The sequence below is a fragment of the Mustela nigripes genome, chromosome 8, assembly GCF_022355385.1.
Source record: "Mustela nigripes isolate SB6536 chromosome 8, MUSNIG.SB6536, whole genome shotgun sequence".
NCBI classification, from domain to species: Eukaryota; Metazoa; Chordata; class Mammalia; order Carnivora; family Mustelidae; genus Mustela; species Mustela nigripes.
In genome coordinates, this window is record NC_081564.1 from 5563582 (window position 1) to 5582710 (window position 19129).

General features: G+C 48.4%; 1 protein-coding gene across 1 annotated transcript in view; it reads right to left on the reverse strand.

The window, feature by feature from the left end:
* DNAH10 (dynein axonemal heavy chain 10) overlaps positions 1-19129 on the reverse strand; it is a 140082-nt gene that overhangs the window by 40831 nt on the left and 80122 nt on the right. The window contains 12 exon segments of the mRNA XM_059408227.1: positions 107-274; positions 784-877; positions 1910-2082; positions 3661-3921; positions 5397-5549; positions 7923-8068; positions 9180-9299; positions 12379-12595; positions 12899-13033; positions 14684-14806; positions 15963-16098; positions 17120-17278. Coding sequence (XP_059264210.1) covers positions 107-274; positions 784-877; positions 1910-2082; positions 3661-3921; positions 5397-5549; positions 7923-8068; positions 9180-9299; positions 12379-12595; positions 12899-13033; positions 14684-14806; positions 15963-16098; positions 17120-17278 — 1885 coding nt within the window.

The following is a 19129-nucleotide window of genomic DNA, read 5'->3' on the forward strand; positions in this document are numbered from 1 at the left end:
GGCATGGGTGTTCTTCCCAGTGCTACCTCCTGAGCAGCTCTGGGCTCCCCCGAGAAGTGCCCCCCAGGAGATGTGAACCCACGGAGAAGGTCAGCCCCACCCGCACCTGAAACAAAGCCTTGGCCGCCTCGTAATCCTGGATGTCTTCATAAATGCGCATCTCCCCTTCCTGCAAGGCTGTCCGGAAGTCTCCAAACAGGATGGGATCCCGCATCACCACCTCCAGGTCATCGTTGAAATGTTCCGTAACCAAGTCTCTTATGTGGTCTTGCACCTTTGGACAGAATGCCACTTAAGGACCCAAACCCAACAACAGAAATGGGCTAAAACATTGTCAGAAAAAGAACATATGCTCAGATTATCCAAAGTCATTATTTTTTCCAGCCGCTCCAAGCTACGTAATAATCTACCCTCCCTCATCCGCCAACTTTTGTTGTTACTGTAATTTTCACCCGTTGGCGAACTATATTTAAAAGAAAAAAAAGGGGCGCCTGGGTGGCTCAGTGGGTTAAGCCGCTGCCTTCGGCTCAGGTCATGATCTCAGGGTCCTGGGATCGAGTCCCGCATTGGGCTCTCTGCTTGACAGGGAGCCTGCTTCCCTCTCTCTCTCTCTGCCTGCTTCTCCGTCTACTTGTGATTTCTCTCTGTCAAATAAATAAATAAAATCTTAAAAAAAAAAAAAAAAACTGGCCGGAGAGGAAGTTTCCTATACTGTTCATTTCACCTAGAGAAGAATTTTGTGGTTAGGGTTTTGAATTAACTGGTGTATTTTGAGGTACTGACCAGCTGTTTGTCTGTTTCATTGATTAACCGATCGTGGAAGACCCTCAGACACTCGTTTCTCCAGACTCTCACCATCTGAGTCACTGTCTGGAACCTATGTGACAGGAGGGGCAAAGTCAGTCACGAAGTCGTCTAGAAAGAGAAAGGCATTAAATGCTACTATTTCCAGAGGGATACACGGGTCGCAGAAAAGGACATTTCTATAGTCCTTTTCCTCCCCGGTCTCCCATTAATGAAATTTAATGGAAGTGAACAAATTAAGTGTAAAGACCATAAAATCACCATCTACAATTTATCCTCCAGTCGGGAAGAAAAAGAACATTAGTTGTAAATGACAAGTGACATAAAACGGGTACCTGATATGCTCCTACTTGCTGGAATGCATGAGTTTAAAATCAGCATCAAGGCCACTGGCAGCTTTTTTTTCTTTTTTTTTTTTTTTAAGAACCAGCTCCATCTGGCCTCAGTTCCCGAACTTTCTCTGGTTTCTGACAAAGAGCCTTCACTTCCCCCTACATACCTGGAGCTGTCTTCTCCTGAACTATCATTCCAAACCCTTCAAGGGTACCTGAGAATAAGTTTGGGCTCATGGAAAGCCCTCAACTCCCTTTTCCAAATTTTGTGGACTCAATGGGAATCCACAAAATTAGGACTATGCTTGCAAATGCGCAAAAGTATACATTAACATAAACATGTAAGTCTAGCCTTAACAAGAAAATTTCTGTACTCAGACTTAAACCCTTTCTATCCTCTGTGCTTACTTCTCCCAAAGACACACATGATGGCACCAATCAGCAACCGCCAACAATTCATTCCTGAGCAAAATGCAACTTTAGAACGAGGAACGAATGATCAGTAGAGCAATCCCACCAAGGGGCTAAATCCACCTGTTCACGGTCCACTCCTCTGCCTTTCTTGGTTCCACCTGTCTTTAGGTCAAGGGCTTGGAAGTCTTCAGGCCTTAACCACATATTTAACTCTCCATTTAACATAACCAAAAAGACATTGGGTGAATAAGTCATACATTGATTCATCAAGTTCATGGACAAGTCCTCTGTCTTAAAAGAGTAAGAAAAAGCATCATCGTACCAATGGGCCACATGTTAGTGAGACAAAAGAAACTCACCGCTCTGGATTCGTGAGGACAAGACCATTAAAAACTCGCGAGAGATCCCGAAGATTAAAGATGTAATGGAACTTGGATGGGGTGGGAGGCAGGTCCTGGACAATGGCTTTGGAAAGCGCCAATGTGCAGAAAGTCAGCTTGTCGCTCACAGCCCTGATGCTTTCATGGAACACCTGAACAATGAAAAGGCCCCCCCAAGAGTCTATCAATGGATGAATGGACAAGCCACATGGTCTATCCATACAGCGGCGTATTATCTGGCCATATCAAGGAGGAATGTACCGACACACACGCCACCACATGAAGAACCTTGAAAACGTGAGGTTAATGGAAGAAGCCAGTCACCGAAGACCACGTAGCATATGATTCCATCTATATGAAATGTCTAGAAGAGGGAAATCCACAGAGCACAGAATGCAGATTAGCGATTGCTGGGGGCTGAAGGATGGGATGGCATGACTGCTTTGGGGTGACAAAAATATTCTGGAATTAGGAAGTGGTGATGGTTGTACAACATTGTGAACGTACTCAACGCCAATAAACTGTGTCCTCCAAAATGGTGAAAATAATCAATCTTGCACCATGTGAATTTTACATAATTTTTTAAGAGGAGATAAATAAGGGTGCCTGTGTGGCCCAGTTGGCTGAGCGTCTGACTCTTGATCCTTGGCTCAGGTCATGATCTCAGGATTGTGAAACTGAGCCCTACATCAGGCTCTGCACTGAGCATGGAGCCTGCTTAAGATTCTCTCTCTCCCCGCTTTGCCCCTCCCACCCCAACTCATTCTTCTCTCATGCTCTCTCTCTTAAAAAAAAGAGAGAGAGAAAAGTAAATTAAAAAGTCAAAGAAACTTATCATCTGATTTGCTTTCTCTCCCCCCTAGATTTTCATATTTACTGAGAAGTTGACATGATGTGAAACCAAAACCCAAACCAGCACTCAGTTTGCATTTGATTTGACTAGCGTAGAACTCAGAATCGTGAAAGTGAATAGCTTAAGGTATAGGGCATGAACATGCCAGGGGTCCACAGTTCCTACTGATCATACCTCACCATTTCACGCCTTTACGTTTCCTGCCTCCTGAAGATTCTGTGTGCACAAACTTCACTATAGGACAGAAACACCAGGATCAGAAGATCGTCATTTAAATGAATGGGTTCCATTTTGCAGGGGGAGGCGGCCAAGTTAAATCATCATCATGAGAGCGGTAACTAGTGTCTAATGAGTATGTGTTAGACATTGTACCACACATTTCATATGCATTTTTTCCTTACACTCTCCTGGAAACCCAGTGAGATGGATACCATCATCATCCCTGTTCCAGATGAGAACCAGGTCTAGGAGAGCTCAAGGAACTTGCCCAGGGAGCAGAATGGGGTCTGACACCAGGGCCTGGTCCCCTAGTTGAGTCCCTGCTGCAACTCCATGTGAAACATGTAACTCAGGGCCTCATCATGACTTCTGTGGACCCAAGACACTCTTGCCCTCTGGGCGTCTTCCTCCACGAAAATACATGCCTTTATCTTTTATGAATGCACTGGTATAAAGATGAATATAATCCAGGCTAGACTATATTCATTTTTTTTCTTCTGGTTTTGAAATAAATCAAAACATTTCACGCACCACCACCACCCCCAAAAAAGGCCCCTGGGCCTTGTGCCTGCTGTGCCTAATGCCTAAGTCAACCGTGCATACACTTCCCCTCAACACAAGGCACTCCAGTGTAGATGGCAAATTAAAAGCAAGTTACCGAAGTATGCCCTTTCAGAATGGAGGAATAAATTAAATGCAAAGACTCCTCTGAAGGAAATGGTACATTGAAGACACTGAACAGCGAAATAAATCTCGGATCAACTTCATTGCGGCCTCCTCCAGCTTCTCCCATCGCAGCGATAAAGCCAAGGTCCCGAATGCTTTTACAGTTCAGCTCCTTCCCACGGTCATATAAGAAGCCTCTTTCCAACAGCAGTTTCAGCAAGGCGATTGGCTGCTGTGTGCCATATTCATCCACCTTGATTGAGTTTTTAAAGAAAAGAGATAGTGGTAGTATCATGAAGTGGAACTCAGGGATGCCTTTGCTGGTCATCTAATTTGTAATTTTTTTTAAATCTCTCATAAGCTCCATGAGAGCAGGGACTGCTTATGTTTCATTCATCACTGCATAGTACTGGACCCATAAGAGGTACTCAAGAAACATATGTTAATTGGATGGATGCATGGATGGATAAAAGGGGGTGTGGGTGCGTGCACAGATGGATGAACAGATGCACAGATGGATGAGGGTGTGGATAGATGAATGGATAAAGAGATGGATGCATGGTTGGTTGGATGGATGGATGGATGGAGGAGTGGAAGGAATGGACGGAAGGATGGATGGACAGATGGATGGATGTGTGGGTGGTTGGATGTGTGGACAGATGTGGATGGATGGAAGGAACAGATGGACAGATGGATGGATGAGGGAGGGAGGGTTGGAAGGAACAGATGGGTAGATGGATGGATGAACAGAGGGATGGATGGAGGGATGGAAGGAATGGACGGATAGATGGATGGATGGATGGATGGATGGATGGATGGATGGATGGATGTGTGGGGTGGATGGATGTGTGACGAATGTATGGATGGATGATGGATGGAAGGAATGGATGGATAGATGGATGGATGGATGGATGGATGGAATGAATGGATAGATGAATGGATGGATGGATTAATGGATGGATGGATGGATGGAAGGAACAGATGGATGGACGAACGAATGGATGGATGGAAAGAATGGATGGATAGATGGAGGGATGGAAGGAACTGACGTACAGATGGATGGATGGATGGATGGATCAATAAGGGGTAGGGTGTGTGGGTGTGTGCATGGATGGATGAACAGACGCACAAATGGATGCATAAGTGTGTGCGCGTGGATGGATGGATGGATGGATGGATGGATGAATACTGGCTCTGCACATAGCCTATGTGGAAGATAGATTTTCAGAGGAAAAAACATGGTTCTGCAGGAATTACATGAACTAAATTACAGTACTAAGAAAACTTCACACCTCTCAGGCTCTGGCCCCAGAAACACACTCCTCATGCATGCCAATGTTTCCCTTCCTTGGTAAATCCAGAGAAGTCCTTGGGAAGTGTCTGCCCTATGCTTCCCAAGTATATGGGACTGAGAACAATATTATCATCTAAGCTCATTGGGAAATCACTTACTCAAACATACACTGTAAAGAGTTTGGAGGCTGCCTGCTGCCTGCTTTACTCCTTCAAGAAAGCAAAGAAGGCCTCAGTAGGGACAAGTCCCTCTGGGTAAGAAGAACATTCCAGCAACATTGTCCCCTAAGCTGTCTCCCCAGAACCGGCACCCTGCAGGGGAGCTGTAGAACGAAGACGTGTTCTCACACTCATAGACTCCATACCCATACACAACAACACAAACTTAAGCACACAGTCTTGGCCACCGCTCCCTGCTCCCCAACCTAATGCTACCTTTGGCATATTCATATCGTCCATGAACACCAGGAGACGTTTTCCCATGGGTGGGCCATACGTGTCTTTGGTTCGTTTTTCCACATTTGCTTCCAAATTTCTCTGGATATCCATCGATGTGGTGCGGGAAGAGAAGCTGACCATTAACACAATCTGCAACAGAGAAGGATCATTCCAGAAGTGGTCGTTTCTTCACCGTACCAGCAGGAAATGCTAGACGGTGAGCTACCATCAATTTTGCAAATCCACTGGTATCTGAACTTTTTTTATAACCCAACCTGTGTCTGTCTGTCCTCCATTCTTTCCCTTTGGCAGGTGATAGTGAGTTGCTGCTTGTGGGACTTGGGCACAATGCGGACAGGGTGGGGGGTCTTTGTTCTGCCCAGTTCTGGCTAGGAAACCTCCAAAAAGAGGCTTAACCTTTTAGAGCCTCGTTTCTCTCATCTGTAAGACGAGTTTAACAACATCTGCTTGGACTACTTCATAGGGCGATTTAATCACAGGAGACGAAATCCGCAAAGGTGTTTACGATATGACAAGGTTAGATGGATGGATGTGTGCGGTGAATGGATGGATGTGTGGACGGATAAAACGAATGGATAGAAGGATGTGTGGACAGGTATGTGGAGGGATGGATGGATGGAAAGAACTGATAGATGGATGGATGTGTGGATGGATGGATGGATGGATGGATGGATGGATGTCAACCATAAGTGACTATCGTGTCTGCTGCACCTAAGTGAAAAGGTCCAGGAGAGCATCTTTGACACCAACACCTGAAAGAAAGGGGAGGGAGACTCCTAGGTCCCTGTGTGGACAGCACAGCCTCATGCACAGGAAGTGCCCAGGACCTCTCACTGTGCTTCTTAGAGCAGTGAGTGAGAGTTCATTGGTCAGCGGTTCTCAAACCTAATCATGCCCCCGAGACACCTGGACAGCTTTGTGCCACGCACCTCCAAGGCCCCCATCCTCAGTTCCCGATCCCATAGGTCTAAGACAGTGTAAGCAAGTTTTCAGGCAATACTCCTGCCCGAGGAACCACCCTTTAAGCACCACTGCCGCAGACCACACTGCCCTCCAAAGGGCCCACAGGTGCAGGTGCACAGGACATGAACATGTCAAAGGTGAACGTGCCTCTCGATGTAGCAGGTGTGCTCAGATGTGCCTGCTGGGCCGAGAAGCATTGGCTGCTGAGTTGCAGGGAAAGGGTGTCATGACGGGGGTGTTAATGTCACCGTCGTTGATCTGACGCCCCAAGCAGGCAGTTCCCTCTGGCTGGAAACCTCCTGTCTGTGCCCTCCACGATGACATTCTGAGAGCTAAATAAACCCAGTTTTTGTGCGCCGGTGGGTGAGTGGGCTCGAGCGCTCACAGGCAGGCCGGCCCAGTCCAGCCCATACGGCTCCCGTGATGCCCATCGCAGAAGCCCAGCTGGCCACTCCCTGCCCCAGGGAGGCTCCTGGTTTCGCAGGAACAAGCCAAAGTAAGAGGAACAGGGAGGAAAGTTACGGGAAACTTTGCTCCCCTTGGAGGTTCCAGAAGGCCAAGAAAGGAATTGGAAACTGAAATGATGACTGGATATGAACAAAAACCTAGCACTGAGTCCCTGAGTGGATGTGGGGCAAGTGCATATGAACGGTGTATCCTGAAACCCACAGGCAGCTTCTTGGAGGAGATAGAGCCTTTCCTCAAGTATTAAAACCCTAAAGACTGAAGCCAGGACAGTGGAAATGATGAGCCAGAGGCCCACATAGGGCAATTCTGAGTACAGAAAAGAGAACGGATGCCCCCGCCCCTTCCTAATGTCTGGTGCCCTGGCATGTTCTGCACTGTCCTGGGTCATGGGTCCATTCTCGAGTCTGCCTCCTGCACAGACCATGGGTCCCTAACGAGCTGACTGCAATCTGGCCACGGTGTGCCCCCGTGACACCCACCAGCTCAGTGACCGACACACGTCAGACCTTCCCATGTTGAACACGGGGCTGGAGGAAGGCCAAACCCACAAAACGGGGCAGAGCAATGCGACGGCCACCCTCTACGTGACCCAGCTCATCCTCTCCTCGTGGTGTTCACCTGGGTAAGGGCCCCCACGCTCTACCAGGTGATTCATGGGGGTCTCCGTGGGACCCACAGAAGGGGGCAGACGTGAAGGTGGGTGATTTCCTAGGTCATCAAAGGCGGTGCAGCATCTGGTTTGCTGTCCAGCTCAGACACCGGCTCTGGCAGAAGCCAGTGACCATGCCCAGAGATCACCCAGAAGCCCGTGGAGAGGTCCACGTGGTGGGGAAACCAAGGCCTACCATCTTGGAAGAGGGTCCTCCAGCCCCCGTCAGGCCTTCGGGTGACTTACAGCCCCAGCCAGCTGCTGCCCAGTGAGCTCAGCAGGGAGCCAGAGCCCGAGCCACCCCGAAGAGCCCCTCCCAGATTCCCGACCCGCAGAAACGGTGAGATGCGAGTATAAGGCTCGCGCCGGCGTCCTCTGTCACACAGCCGTAGGTCACGGAGAGAGAACAAACAGTGACTTACGTTGATCTCTTCATTCAGATTTTTGAGGAAGTTCTGGGTCGTGGCCGTCTTGGAGGTGCCGGATTCACCCACCAAAAGAACAGGCTGCTTGATCTTGACCATCTGCTCCAGGGTCCACGTAGTGCGCGTTGTATCCACTGTGTGAACTAAGGAACACGGCAGGCGTGGGAGCATCCGGGGAACGTGGGGGGCGAGCAGGCAGCAACACAGAGCTCCCCGGAGTCCCAAACCTCCCGTAAGAACCACGAGCGAACCCAAGACGTGACCTTGAAAACGGGTGGGTGCAATCTCCTTACCCCAACCGTTACTCTTAATAGCTTGACGGAGATCTGAGTCACATACCATGAAATCCACCCACTTTAAGGGTCTGGTTTGGTGAGCTGGACACCCGCCCATGAGGCGCCCCCAATTTTTAAAAAATATCCAGTTCTGCTTTATAGTCAGGCTATTAAAAACTCGGTTTCGGGGCGCCTGGGTGGCTCAGTGAGTTAAGCGTCTGCCTTCAGTTTGGGTCATGACCTCAGGGTCCTGGGATCAAGCCCCGCGTCCGGCTCTCTGCTCAGCAGGGAGCCTGCTTCCTTCTCTCTCTCTCTCTGCCTGCCTCTCTGCCTGTTTGTGATCTGTCAAATAAATAAAATCTTCAGGCAAAACAAAAAAGGACTGAGCCTCGGTTTCTCCGTGGCTTAGGTCAGTCTCCTCTTGGCAGAGTCTGGCTTCCTGACCAACGACTTCCTCCAAAGAGAGAATGAAACCACGGACCGGGTCCAGCTCAGTCCTACACGGGTCTGCCTGCTTCCTAAGGAAATGGATATGTCTCGCTCTCTCGGCCACCGGTATCTAAACAGCCAGAGGGCCGCGTTCAAAACACAGCCGGAGACAGAAACGTCCAGAGTACGCAGCCCCGCGGGACAGCACCTTCCACACGACGCTGCCTTGTTCGTTCCTCCTTTTCTCGTCCTCCACTCCTTCCCGTGGCCAGCCGGCCGGCCCGGAGCTGCCCATCCTCCCGCCAGCCCGCCTGCCCAGGGACAGCTGAGTGTCACGGTCGTCTGCGGGTGCCTGGGGCCAGCCACATGGAAATGGAACGGAAACCGACCCCTGCTTGGCCCAGCCCGTGGCGCGTTCTTTGCGGCTTCTCGGAACCTACACACCGGGTGGGCCTCAGGAAGGCCACGGCAGCCACCGGATCTGTTCCACTGCCTCACGGAACGAGAACTGATGCTGTTAGCCCAAGAACAGGGTCTGCTTCTCGCTTACCCAGGATGTCGATGAATCTCCTCTCCGGGCTGTGAACATAGTCAGGAACTAATTGGCTCCACGGAATCCATTTCTTCCGCATGGCATCAAAGTGAAAGTCATACAAGGTTGGGAGGTGACCTGCAGTCAACAATGGCCTGATATCACTTCGGTCCCGGACCTGGGACTGCGAAACCAGCTCTGGCACATGCTTGAGATGAACTAACGCTCCTTGTTCCCTAGACGGCAACTTAGCCGAGGACGCCCAACGAACACTCCCGTCCACTGGACAGAGGCGCTGTGTCCCTTCTCCCGGAACACGAGGGAGAGGCGGACAGGTCTGGTCCCTAAGCTGACAGGTGTTAGTGGGCCAGGAAGGCGGGTGGTGCTACGTTCTGCTACAGGCCAGCCCGGGTGCCACAGGGAACCCCATAAGGGCATCTAACCAGGGTGGGGCAGGGGAGAGGTCTGAGAAGCACACGCCCGTTGGTGCCTGAACACCAATCACAAGGGTGCTCTGCAAACTTGGCTCTAGGGAAAGCTCCCTCGTGCACCTCGTCCCGGACAGACTGCCCCTCCCCCGCAGGCCCCAGCAATGCCGACCGTTGCAGCCAGCCCTGAGAGGAAGGTTTCCCAAAGGAAATGCCATCCAATCTGAGACCTGAAAAGTGGGCAGTCCTGAGCTAAGAGCCCTGGGGGCCGCCGGGAGGCTCTGTCACAGGGAGAAGGGAGCGTGGCGGGCGGCTGTAGGAACAGAAAGGAGGGAGTGCGTAGTGCACCGAGGGGGCGCACTAGGTCCAGCTACAAGGGCTGTAGGACTGTTGTGTGAAGAACCCGACTGACCACTTCGGGCACTGGTTGTCCATCCTGTAGGTGCTGGGGAGCCACTGACGTTAACCTCCAAGGGGAGACGGAGTCAGATCTGCATGTGCAATGACCAGCACGGCTGTAGAGGAAAACAGATCTGGAAGAGGTCAGGAGAGATGGGGAGACCTGCTCATGAGGCTCCTGCCTCGCCCGGGGTAGAGGTGACAGGAGCAGCTCGCGAGACGTGGCGGGGGTGGGGGCATGGCAGAAATGACAGGTTGGGGGAGACAGAGTGTCCAGGTCACCAGTGTGCAAGGCAGACAGACAGGTGATTGACAGAGGATGATGATGACGATAGACAGACAGACAGACAGACAGATTTCAGTAGAACCGAGCTAGGGATCCAGGAGACGGTGCAGAAGGGAAAGAGACAGGCAGTCAGAAGCTGTGGGCCCACGGCCAGCGCTCCTCAAGGACATGAAGCCCAAAAGGAGGCTGGAGGACTGAAGCCCTATGTGAGGAAGGGGCGGAGGAAAGACACGGGGCAGAAGTGCCAGCAAGGCAGGGGGAGAACATTTCAAGAGAGCGGGGCGTGGTCTGCCGCCCCGCAACGCTGGGGGCAAGGTCAGGACAGTGAGGTCAAGAAGCCGCATGGGCTCTGGTGGAGAAGACAAGGGACGAGCTCACTGGAGGCACCTTCCGGCTGTGGGGCTAGGTGGTGGTCCAGCCTTTCAAGGACACATGGCCTTCAGAGTAAAGAGGCGGGGAGCATCTCTAGAAGGAGACGGGATTAGGAAGGTGTCACCTGAGAGCAGGATGGGGTCAGCAGGGGAGAGATGGGGAAGGCAGTGCGAGAGGACCCCAGCAAGGAAGGGGGCCCCTGAGCGGCGGGCGGGCAGGACCCAAAGAACAGGGCATCTTCTGTGGCCCGGGCTGCCTCCTGCCCAAGCAGGGAGCCGAGGAGCGGGCCGGAACAAGTCTGGGGGCAGGAAAACCCTATCTGATGCCTTCTGTTTTTCCGGTGGAAGAGAGAAGAACCATCTTCAGCAGAGCAACGGGCGGGGATCAGGTGAAGGTCTGGGGAGAAGACAGGGACACTGCCACTGTGGACGGGAGAGTTCAAGGTCGACGCTCCAGCTACAAGGCAGCCATCTGAAGCTGTGGTTTTCTCAGTGTGACTCAGCCCTGGAGGGGGACAGAAGACAGACTCGGGGCTCCTCACAGAGATTTAAGAAAGGACAACAGGGCAAGGGGACCAGGGGTTGGGCCAAGAGAGGGTGAGTGATAAGCCAACAGCAAAGGAAGGGGAGAGGAAAGCAGGGAGCACAGGGCTGGGCTGCAGAGGGGACCAGAAGAGAGGCCGGTGGCAGTCCCCATGAGGCCCGGGCCAGCAGGTATGGCCCAAGTCATGGAGGCTGATATTAACAGCTAGTGGGAGGTCAGGGAGCCCGTTGCCGGGGTGGAGTGCAAAAGGCTTCTGGAAGCGAAACGTCCACGTGGCCACTAGGTTCCCAAAATAAGAGCCCACAAGGGGCCCTGAGCGAGGGGGTCGCTGACCACAGGACATAAAGCCAGCATGGTGTGCACAGTTGGGAAGCACTCACCCATAGGAGGCTTGCCGAGCGGAGAAAGTACCAGCAAACTGCCCCCGCACCCCAGAGCAGGACTTGAAAAACATCTCTGATCTGCTCAGTGCTCCCCATGAAAAAGACCCAAGGCCATTTCACTTTACGTTTTCAAAAGAACAGCCCAGGTGATGAGGATAGATGACAACTTAGAAGGATGTCTACGGGCCGAGTCATATTCCAATATCATGAAGAAATAGACAAAGATGGGCCCTAGTGTTATGTATAGTTCTTGAGAAAGTCATGTTTTCACCAGATAACAGTTCTTGGAGCATGCACGTTTTTTTCCACACACAAACTTAAACCCTTAATAGGATGGTCTCCTAAGAATCACCCACAGATCTGCACTTGATCTCCTTCTGTGCAAATACTCAGGAAGACAGCAGTTGAGTTAAGCTGTGCCGATTTAGAAAGGTGAGTTAAAAAATAATAATAATAGGTAAGTCCAAAGGAGAAGAAACTCAAAGTCCTGCAAAGTGTGAAAGTTTTAAAAATTTAAACAGAGGAAAGGAAGCAAGTGCCTAACCTCGCGGTGGGTGGCGGGGGGGGGGGGGGGGCGCGGGGCGGAGTCATTCAAACTCAACAAGAAAAGCCACTGGGGCTCTGGCTATGGTAGCTCACACATCAAACTTTAGAGGGTCCCCCAGGGGCTCTGACCATCGCAGGTTTGTCTACAGAAGCAAACGAGCTGCAAAATCCACACAGGCCAACACGTGGAAAAGTGAGGTCACTTCCTACCTCCCCCAAAAGCATTCTGAGCAGGAAAACAGGTTGCACTTGGTTCTTACTTGGCAGTTCCCCAGGATTGGCCCATTCCCCTTCCTTATCCACAGAAGGCAAAGAAGCAAGGCGTTTGACACATTCGTCGAATTTAAGCCTTCCATCCTCGAGCAGAGACGCTCCCAGAGAACAGTACAGGGCCTCTAAGAAGTAGCACTCCAGGAGGTCAGGGTCCTCTATCTCTCCTTCGAGTAAGGTGTCCAGCATCCTGGCTAACTGCGTTACCTAGTACACAGGAAAATCCACAATCAGCCCATACACACCACTCCCCCACTCCAGGGTCAGTGCTGCTCCTTAATCCTGGGATCCCAGGTGCCAGAGTGATGGGAACATATGACCCACCATATTGGTTCAACCAGGTGGACCCAGGCATCTTGTCTTGCACAGGGTCCCAGAAGGAAGTGCCGGGTCTTCCTTGTCAGCAACCTGCAACATGACAGATTGCCCCTCTGGCATCTCTCCCTCCCTTGGACTCTGGGTTCACCTTTAGGGAAGAATCCCTCCTTGCTAACAGAGACTGTTTCTTACCATATTGAGGTCTGTCTGAGGGATTATGGTCTTCAGCTTCTCTCCCTGTCTTCCATCCACTACCCCTTCCATTATCACATCGATGAGATAAGGCACGTACTTCTCAAAGAGACTCTCTAAATGACCGAGCTCTACCTGGAAAAGGGTAGAATTCCAATGCATCTTCAAGGGTTCCTTTATTTAAATGGAAGCTAGTGGAATGCTTATCTTGGCAAAAGAGGCGGGGGAAAGGTCTTCTGATGAACAATAAATTTGGCAGGTGAGTGAACCCTGGTAATCACGCCTTCTATCTGTAGAGGGGCCCGTCCTCTATGGCGCAATGAAATGAAATGGAGCATTTCATTTCACTGCTGTAGAGGCTAGCCCACCATGGGGAGGGAGGGAAGATAGCGGATCCCATTGGAAAGAAATGGGGCTGATTATCTTCAAGTTCAAGTTACATGGCCACAGTCATCTTGCAAAGAGTGTGGAGCAGTGGAAGGCCCCTCACCCAATCAAGGCATGAAGGATGGCCAGAGACTGCATGGGCCCTTAGACAGCCCTCTCTCCCTTACAACAGTACCTCCCATGGTCCTGTCATGATCTCCCTGGTCTTCTCTTCTCTGGGATAATTATGCCCTGGCTTCCAATTCGCCATCAGCCTAATGGCCGTCCTAGTGATATGCCTTGCGTCACTTTGAAAATATGGTAAGTGTCCTGGGTGTGGTCAAAAGGTCACATGTGTGTGGGCCTCACAACCTTCACATGACTGTCACACCTGTCTCTGAACCATTCCCCCCCCCCCCAAAGATTTTATTTATTTATTTGAGAGAGAGAGGAAGAGCATGAGGGGAGACAGGTCAGAGGGAGAAGCAGACTTCCCGCTGAGCAGAGAACCCAATGCGGGACTCCATCCCAGGACCTGAGCTGAAGGTAGTTGCTTAACCAACTGAGCCACCCAGGTGCCCTGAATTTTTTTTTTTTTAAGATTTTATTTATTTGAGAGAGAGAAAAAGCAAGAACACAAGCAGGAGGAGAGACAGAGGTAAAGTCTGACTCCCTGTGGCACAGGGAGCACAATGTGGGCCTTGATCCCAGGACCTCGGGATCATGACCTGAGACCAAGACAGATGCTTAACCGACTGAGCCCCCCAGGTGTCCACTCTGCACTATCTAACGAAGGCTTTTGTTACAACAATACACATTTTAGCAGCCACGTGACACATGACAGGATTTGAGGTGAACTAAAACTAAAACTATCAGAACTTTATTACCTGACAAGCTAGGTCCTTCACACACTGCATTCACCCAAGTAAGCAAAAGCTGGGCCCTTCTAGAGATAAGTCTCTCAATAGGTGGACCTCGCTAGACCAGGATTTCCAACTACAACCCACAAGCCAAATCTGGCCTGCCACCTCTTTCTGTAAATAAAGTTTTATTGGTACATAGATATGCCCATTCACATATGGCAGCTGCTTTCATGCCACAATGGCATTGTTGAGTAGCTGGAAAAGAAACCATATGGCCCACAGACCCTAAAATATTTACTCTCTACCCGTTTACAGAAAAAATTGTCAACCCCTGATCTAGACTATCAAAATCATTACCTATCCCACTAGCTATGGAATTATCTGGAAACCTCCTAAGTGTATCTTCCATGTTTCTATCCAATTTATCGATAACATTAAGTGCTTAAGATCAAGGTCAAGGTCATGGCTTTTGCAACTAACATCCCTCTGGATTATGTTTATCCTACTAGTCAATAGTACTAAAAACTTTTAAGTTCATTTTAGAAATAATTTCCACCTTGTTTTGTATTTCATTAACCCATTTTTTCCAGAATGGTTGATATTTCAAGTTTTTAGGATCCACATAAACCATTCCACATCGAGACACAGTTGCAGGAGAGGCATACTGTAAATCTCCAACCTGGAGAAATAAAGAAAATCAGTCATGTTTGCAGCTATAAACAACCAGACTGCATATTTAAAAGCCTTTGCTTTGTGCAAAGTTTTATCAGCTGCGTAAAACCCAGTCATACCAAGATTAACATAGCTTTCACAAGGCTTCTAATTGAACCCTGAAGTTTATCTTGGGAAGATTATACATTCTGATGTAGCGCCTTTTTAAGTTTTCTTTTACTATAAATTAATGTGAAAATTAATACACTTTCGACTACCTGACAAAAATAGAAAACTATAGAGAAGAAAATAAGTTATCCAAAATCCCAACACCAAGCAACAAACATTGTTTTGGATTGTTCACCTCTCACTCATTTTTCTTCATTTTTTAAAAACATAGTTGAGATTGCATAGTATAAAATTCAATATGCATGCATCTAAACCAGCAATATTAACACACTTCTCTATGAAAAGACACAGTTCAGTCAACCAATAAGAACAATATGCACAAATACCCAGGCATCAGCAAATTTGACAGGCCAAGTTAAAATCAGCATTGACAGTAAGCCAAAGTGAAAGCACGTTTCAGGGCCACTGCTTCAAAGGTTCAAAAGATAGGATCCAAAGTTTGAGAAAAACAAATGAAAAGTTAAAGGCAAATAGTGTAAGAGAAAAAACAAGGCAACTACAAACTCCACGCCAAAAAAATAAAAGGCTCTAAAAGAGAGAACATAATAACAGTACACTATATGGCACTACAGTAAATATTTCCATATTCATAATAATGCAAATACTGTTTACTGATTCAATAGATTTAGCGATGTAGTATTCCGAGGAGGGGAGTGAGCTAGTGGTATGAGAGATGAACTCTCACTTTCATAGCAGTCATAGCACAGATACTCTGTTAACTTAATAAAGGAAGGAAGAGCATGTGAAGTGTGTTATTTACAGACACTTGGATAATGACCAGATGAAATAACACAAAAGTGAAAACTAGTTACCTCTGGGGTTCAATAAAGAGGGATAAGAGGAGTAGGGAGAGTACAGAGTTGTACTCATCATAAAGACTCTTCTGCGCTGTGTGGGTTTTCTTTAGTCACCTATATTTATTACCAATTTAATGAACAACTAGACTTTTAACTAAAAGAAAAACATATCAAAAATTTGTTTTCATCACAACTTGCCTCAAAGAGCAGAGCACAGTGTGCTTGAAGCCGAATGCGCTCACCATTGGCCAAGGTCAACAGCTTGTTGTCATCCATCACAGAATTCATGTTTTCCACCCACAGAGCATCCACATCACCATCAAATAAAATATACCTGCAGCAAAGAAAAGCAAGACAAGCTTTCACATGGAAACTCCCCATTCATGCTGATGTTTTTTTTTCCCAGGGTTTTGACACCATGACCTGTGACAGAGCACCCAACTTGGTCCCAAGGTTTGACCCATAAAATCAAATGGGGGGAAAAAAGAGCCAACATAAAAACTGAGTTCGAGTCCCTGCGTGGCTTGTTTGGTTGAGCATCCAACTCTTGGTTTCTGCTCAGGTCATGGTCTTGTGGGTCCTGAGCTCAGGTCCCACTTCACACTCAGCTATCAGTGGGGAATATGCTTGGAGATTCTCTCCTTCTGCCCCTCCACTCATGCTCTCTCTCTCCCCCTCCAGTAAATAATCTCTTATAAAAACTGAGTCAGCAACATTTAAGGATAAAGAAACATCACACAAAAGTCTGGATGTCTTGCTTCTCTTGCAGCCTGGAGAGCCGACAGCACAGACCTACATTCCCGCGTAGAATGGTCTGCGGTAGCGCAGTAGCAGCTGTTCACGGAGACAGATGATACCATTCTTTCATTAAAACTGAGACTGAATATCAATGGCTAGCTACCACTGGTTTGGACATCGACTTTTCTCATGGTAAGTTTAAGGGAAAAGAAAAGTATTTCTTATACCCATGAGCAATGGGTTGAATGGTGGCCCCCAAAAGATAGGTCCCTCAGAACTAGTTATGGGACCTGATTTGTGGGGGATGGGTGGCCTTTGCTGATGTAATTAAGGATCTCAAGATGACAGCATCTTGGATCATGCAGGTAGGCCCTTCTCCAATGACAGGTACCCTTACAGAGGGGAGAGCATCCTCCCAGTCGAGGAGACAGAGGGAACACATAGAGAACTAAGATCCCACCAGGCAATTTGTGAACAGAGCCCTCGACATCTGGCTCTAAGTCTGTGGACATCCATGCTTGAACCTACAACGCTGTACATTGTCTTTTTTTATCCACAACATTGAGATAATTAACATGAGCTAACGCAGACTCTCTCCTACTCACAAAGGTACTCACTTGCGCTCCTTCTTATCCGTTGGCCTATTGATCTCCCTGAAGATGTTTGACAGCACCCCGTCGGTCCAGTCTCGGGTAGTGGGGTCCAGGATGCCATAAAGCTCTATGACACTCATGGCTTTGGGATTCAGGATGTACAACTTGGTCACCAGCCCAAGCCTAAATCAAAGGAGAGGCTTCAGCTGTGGTCTAGGTGGCCTGAACGCATTAGGAAAAATGGTCTGTGGCACCTAGATGGGGATTTGATGTTTTGGATCCAATCCAGAATTTAAAATGCAGTCCACACATCTGAAACTAATGTTGTACTATATGTTGGCTAATCGAATTTAAACAAAACAAAACACACTCCACCCAAACTCTGCCCTGGGCTTCCCACTGACTGTTAATGGCTTATATTAAATCAAGGGAACCATGTTTCACCGAAAATGTGGCCCCAACAAAAGTGAGGTCTGAACTGAAAACACAGCTTGGTCTTTTGGAGGCATAGAGAAGCTAAGTGGCATATTCGTGCCTATGGCAATTTATGTGACTGTTTCATAATTAGTTTATAGGAGATAACAGTCATCCAGGACAACATAACACACCCTTGGACTACGGATGTTCAGTTCCTTACACTCACAGGATATCTGTTTTGTGTTACTGACTTTATAAATCATGTAGACAGGGCATTAGCCGCCATAACGCCTATAAATTCATCTACAGAAAACTGGACTTCACACAAGTTCATAATTAACTAGGTAAATCAAAATAATGAGGGCATGCATATACACACGTATATATGATAACTCTATCAATTGCCTACTGATTAATTAAAGAATAAAGGGCAGGAGTGCCTGGGTGGCTCAGTGGGTGAAGCATCTACCTTCAGCTCTGGTCATGATCCCAGGGTCTTGGGATGGAGCCCCACATCAGGCTCCCTGCTCCTCCCTTTGCCTCTCTCTGTCTTTCAAATAAAATATTTATTAAAAAATAATAATAAAAGGCAGGATGGCTATGACACAACCCATTTGAAATCAGTAAGTCACTGTCCCTTGGTTTTCTCATAAGAAACATAGGAAGAAATAAGAAAAAAAGACAGTAACTTACTCATTAGCTTTATAGACTATCTAGAAATGTTAAAGTCACAAAGATTATAAGGCTTGGTTTAGGTTTTTGCTGGAATATTAGCATACAGAGAAGTCCTTCTGGAACCGAGTTCTTGCTTGAGAGAAAAGTGAGAAGTCAAAATCCATCTCGGTGTGAGGAGAGGCACACGACGACCCACTGCAGGTCTTCAGAACATTCTGTGTTAGGCGTGTGAGGTCCCTGTCCCTTGGAGCAGCCTTGCTCCCGCTGGGCGGGGAATAATAAGGCCTTTGCAGGGATGACACCGTTTTTGGCCACTCTGATCCCATAAAATAGCTGCATGAGGCTGAGTGCCCCCACTTACTCAGAAGGGGCAACCTGAACGCCAAGAAATACAACTTAACAAGTTAATTTTCAAAATATTCGCATAAGCTTGTTATCTCACAGATAAGCCTCATCACAGTCTGAGGCACAAAAGGGTCACCGCTTTGCCTTCTAAATTCACCAATCAGCAGTGAAACAAGGAGAGACGCTCTGAGTCTAACGTGGGGTTTAGGACACTGATGTCGTCCAATGTAGTAAAAACATTTTGTGTTCCTTTTAAACTGGATTACACCTGGATTGAAAATGCCTTCTTTGGCGGGGTGTGCGTGTGTGTGTGTGTGTGTTATATGTAGTTTCAAACATGGATTAACTTCTTGTTTTCATAATTTTTTTAAAAATGCAGTGTTTGGGGCACCTAGGTGGCTCAGTTGGTTAAGCATCTGACTTGGGTTTCGGCTCAGGTCATGATCTCAGAGCCATGGGATCGAGCCCTGCATGGTCATCCACACTCCGCAAAGTCTGCTTAAGACTCTCTCTCCTCTGCTGTGAAGTGCGTAAACCTGGCGATTCACAGACCTGCACCCCGGGGGATAAAAATATATTATATGTTTATAAAAAATA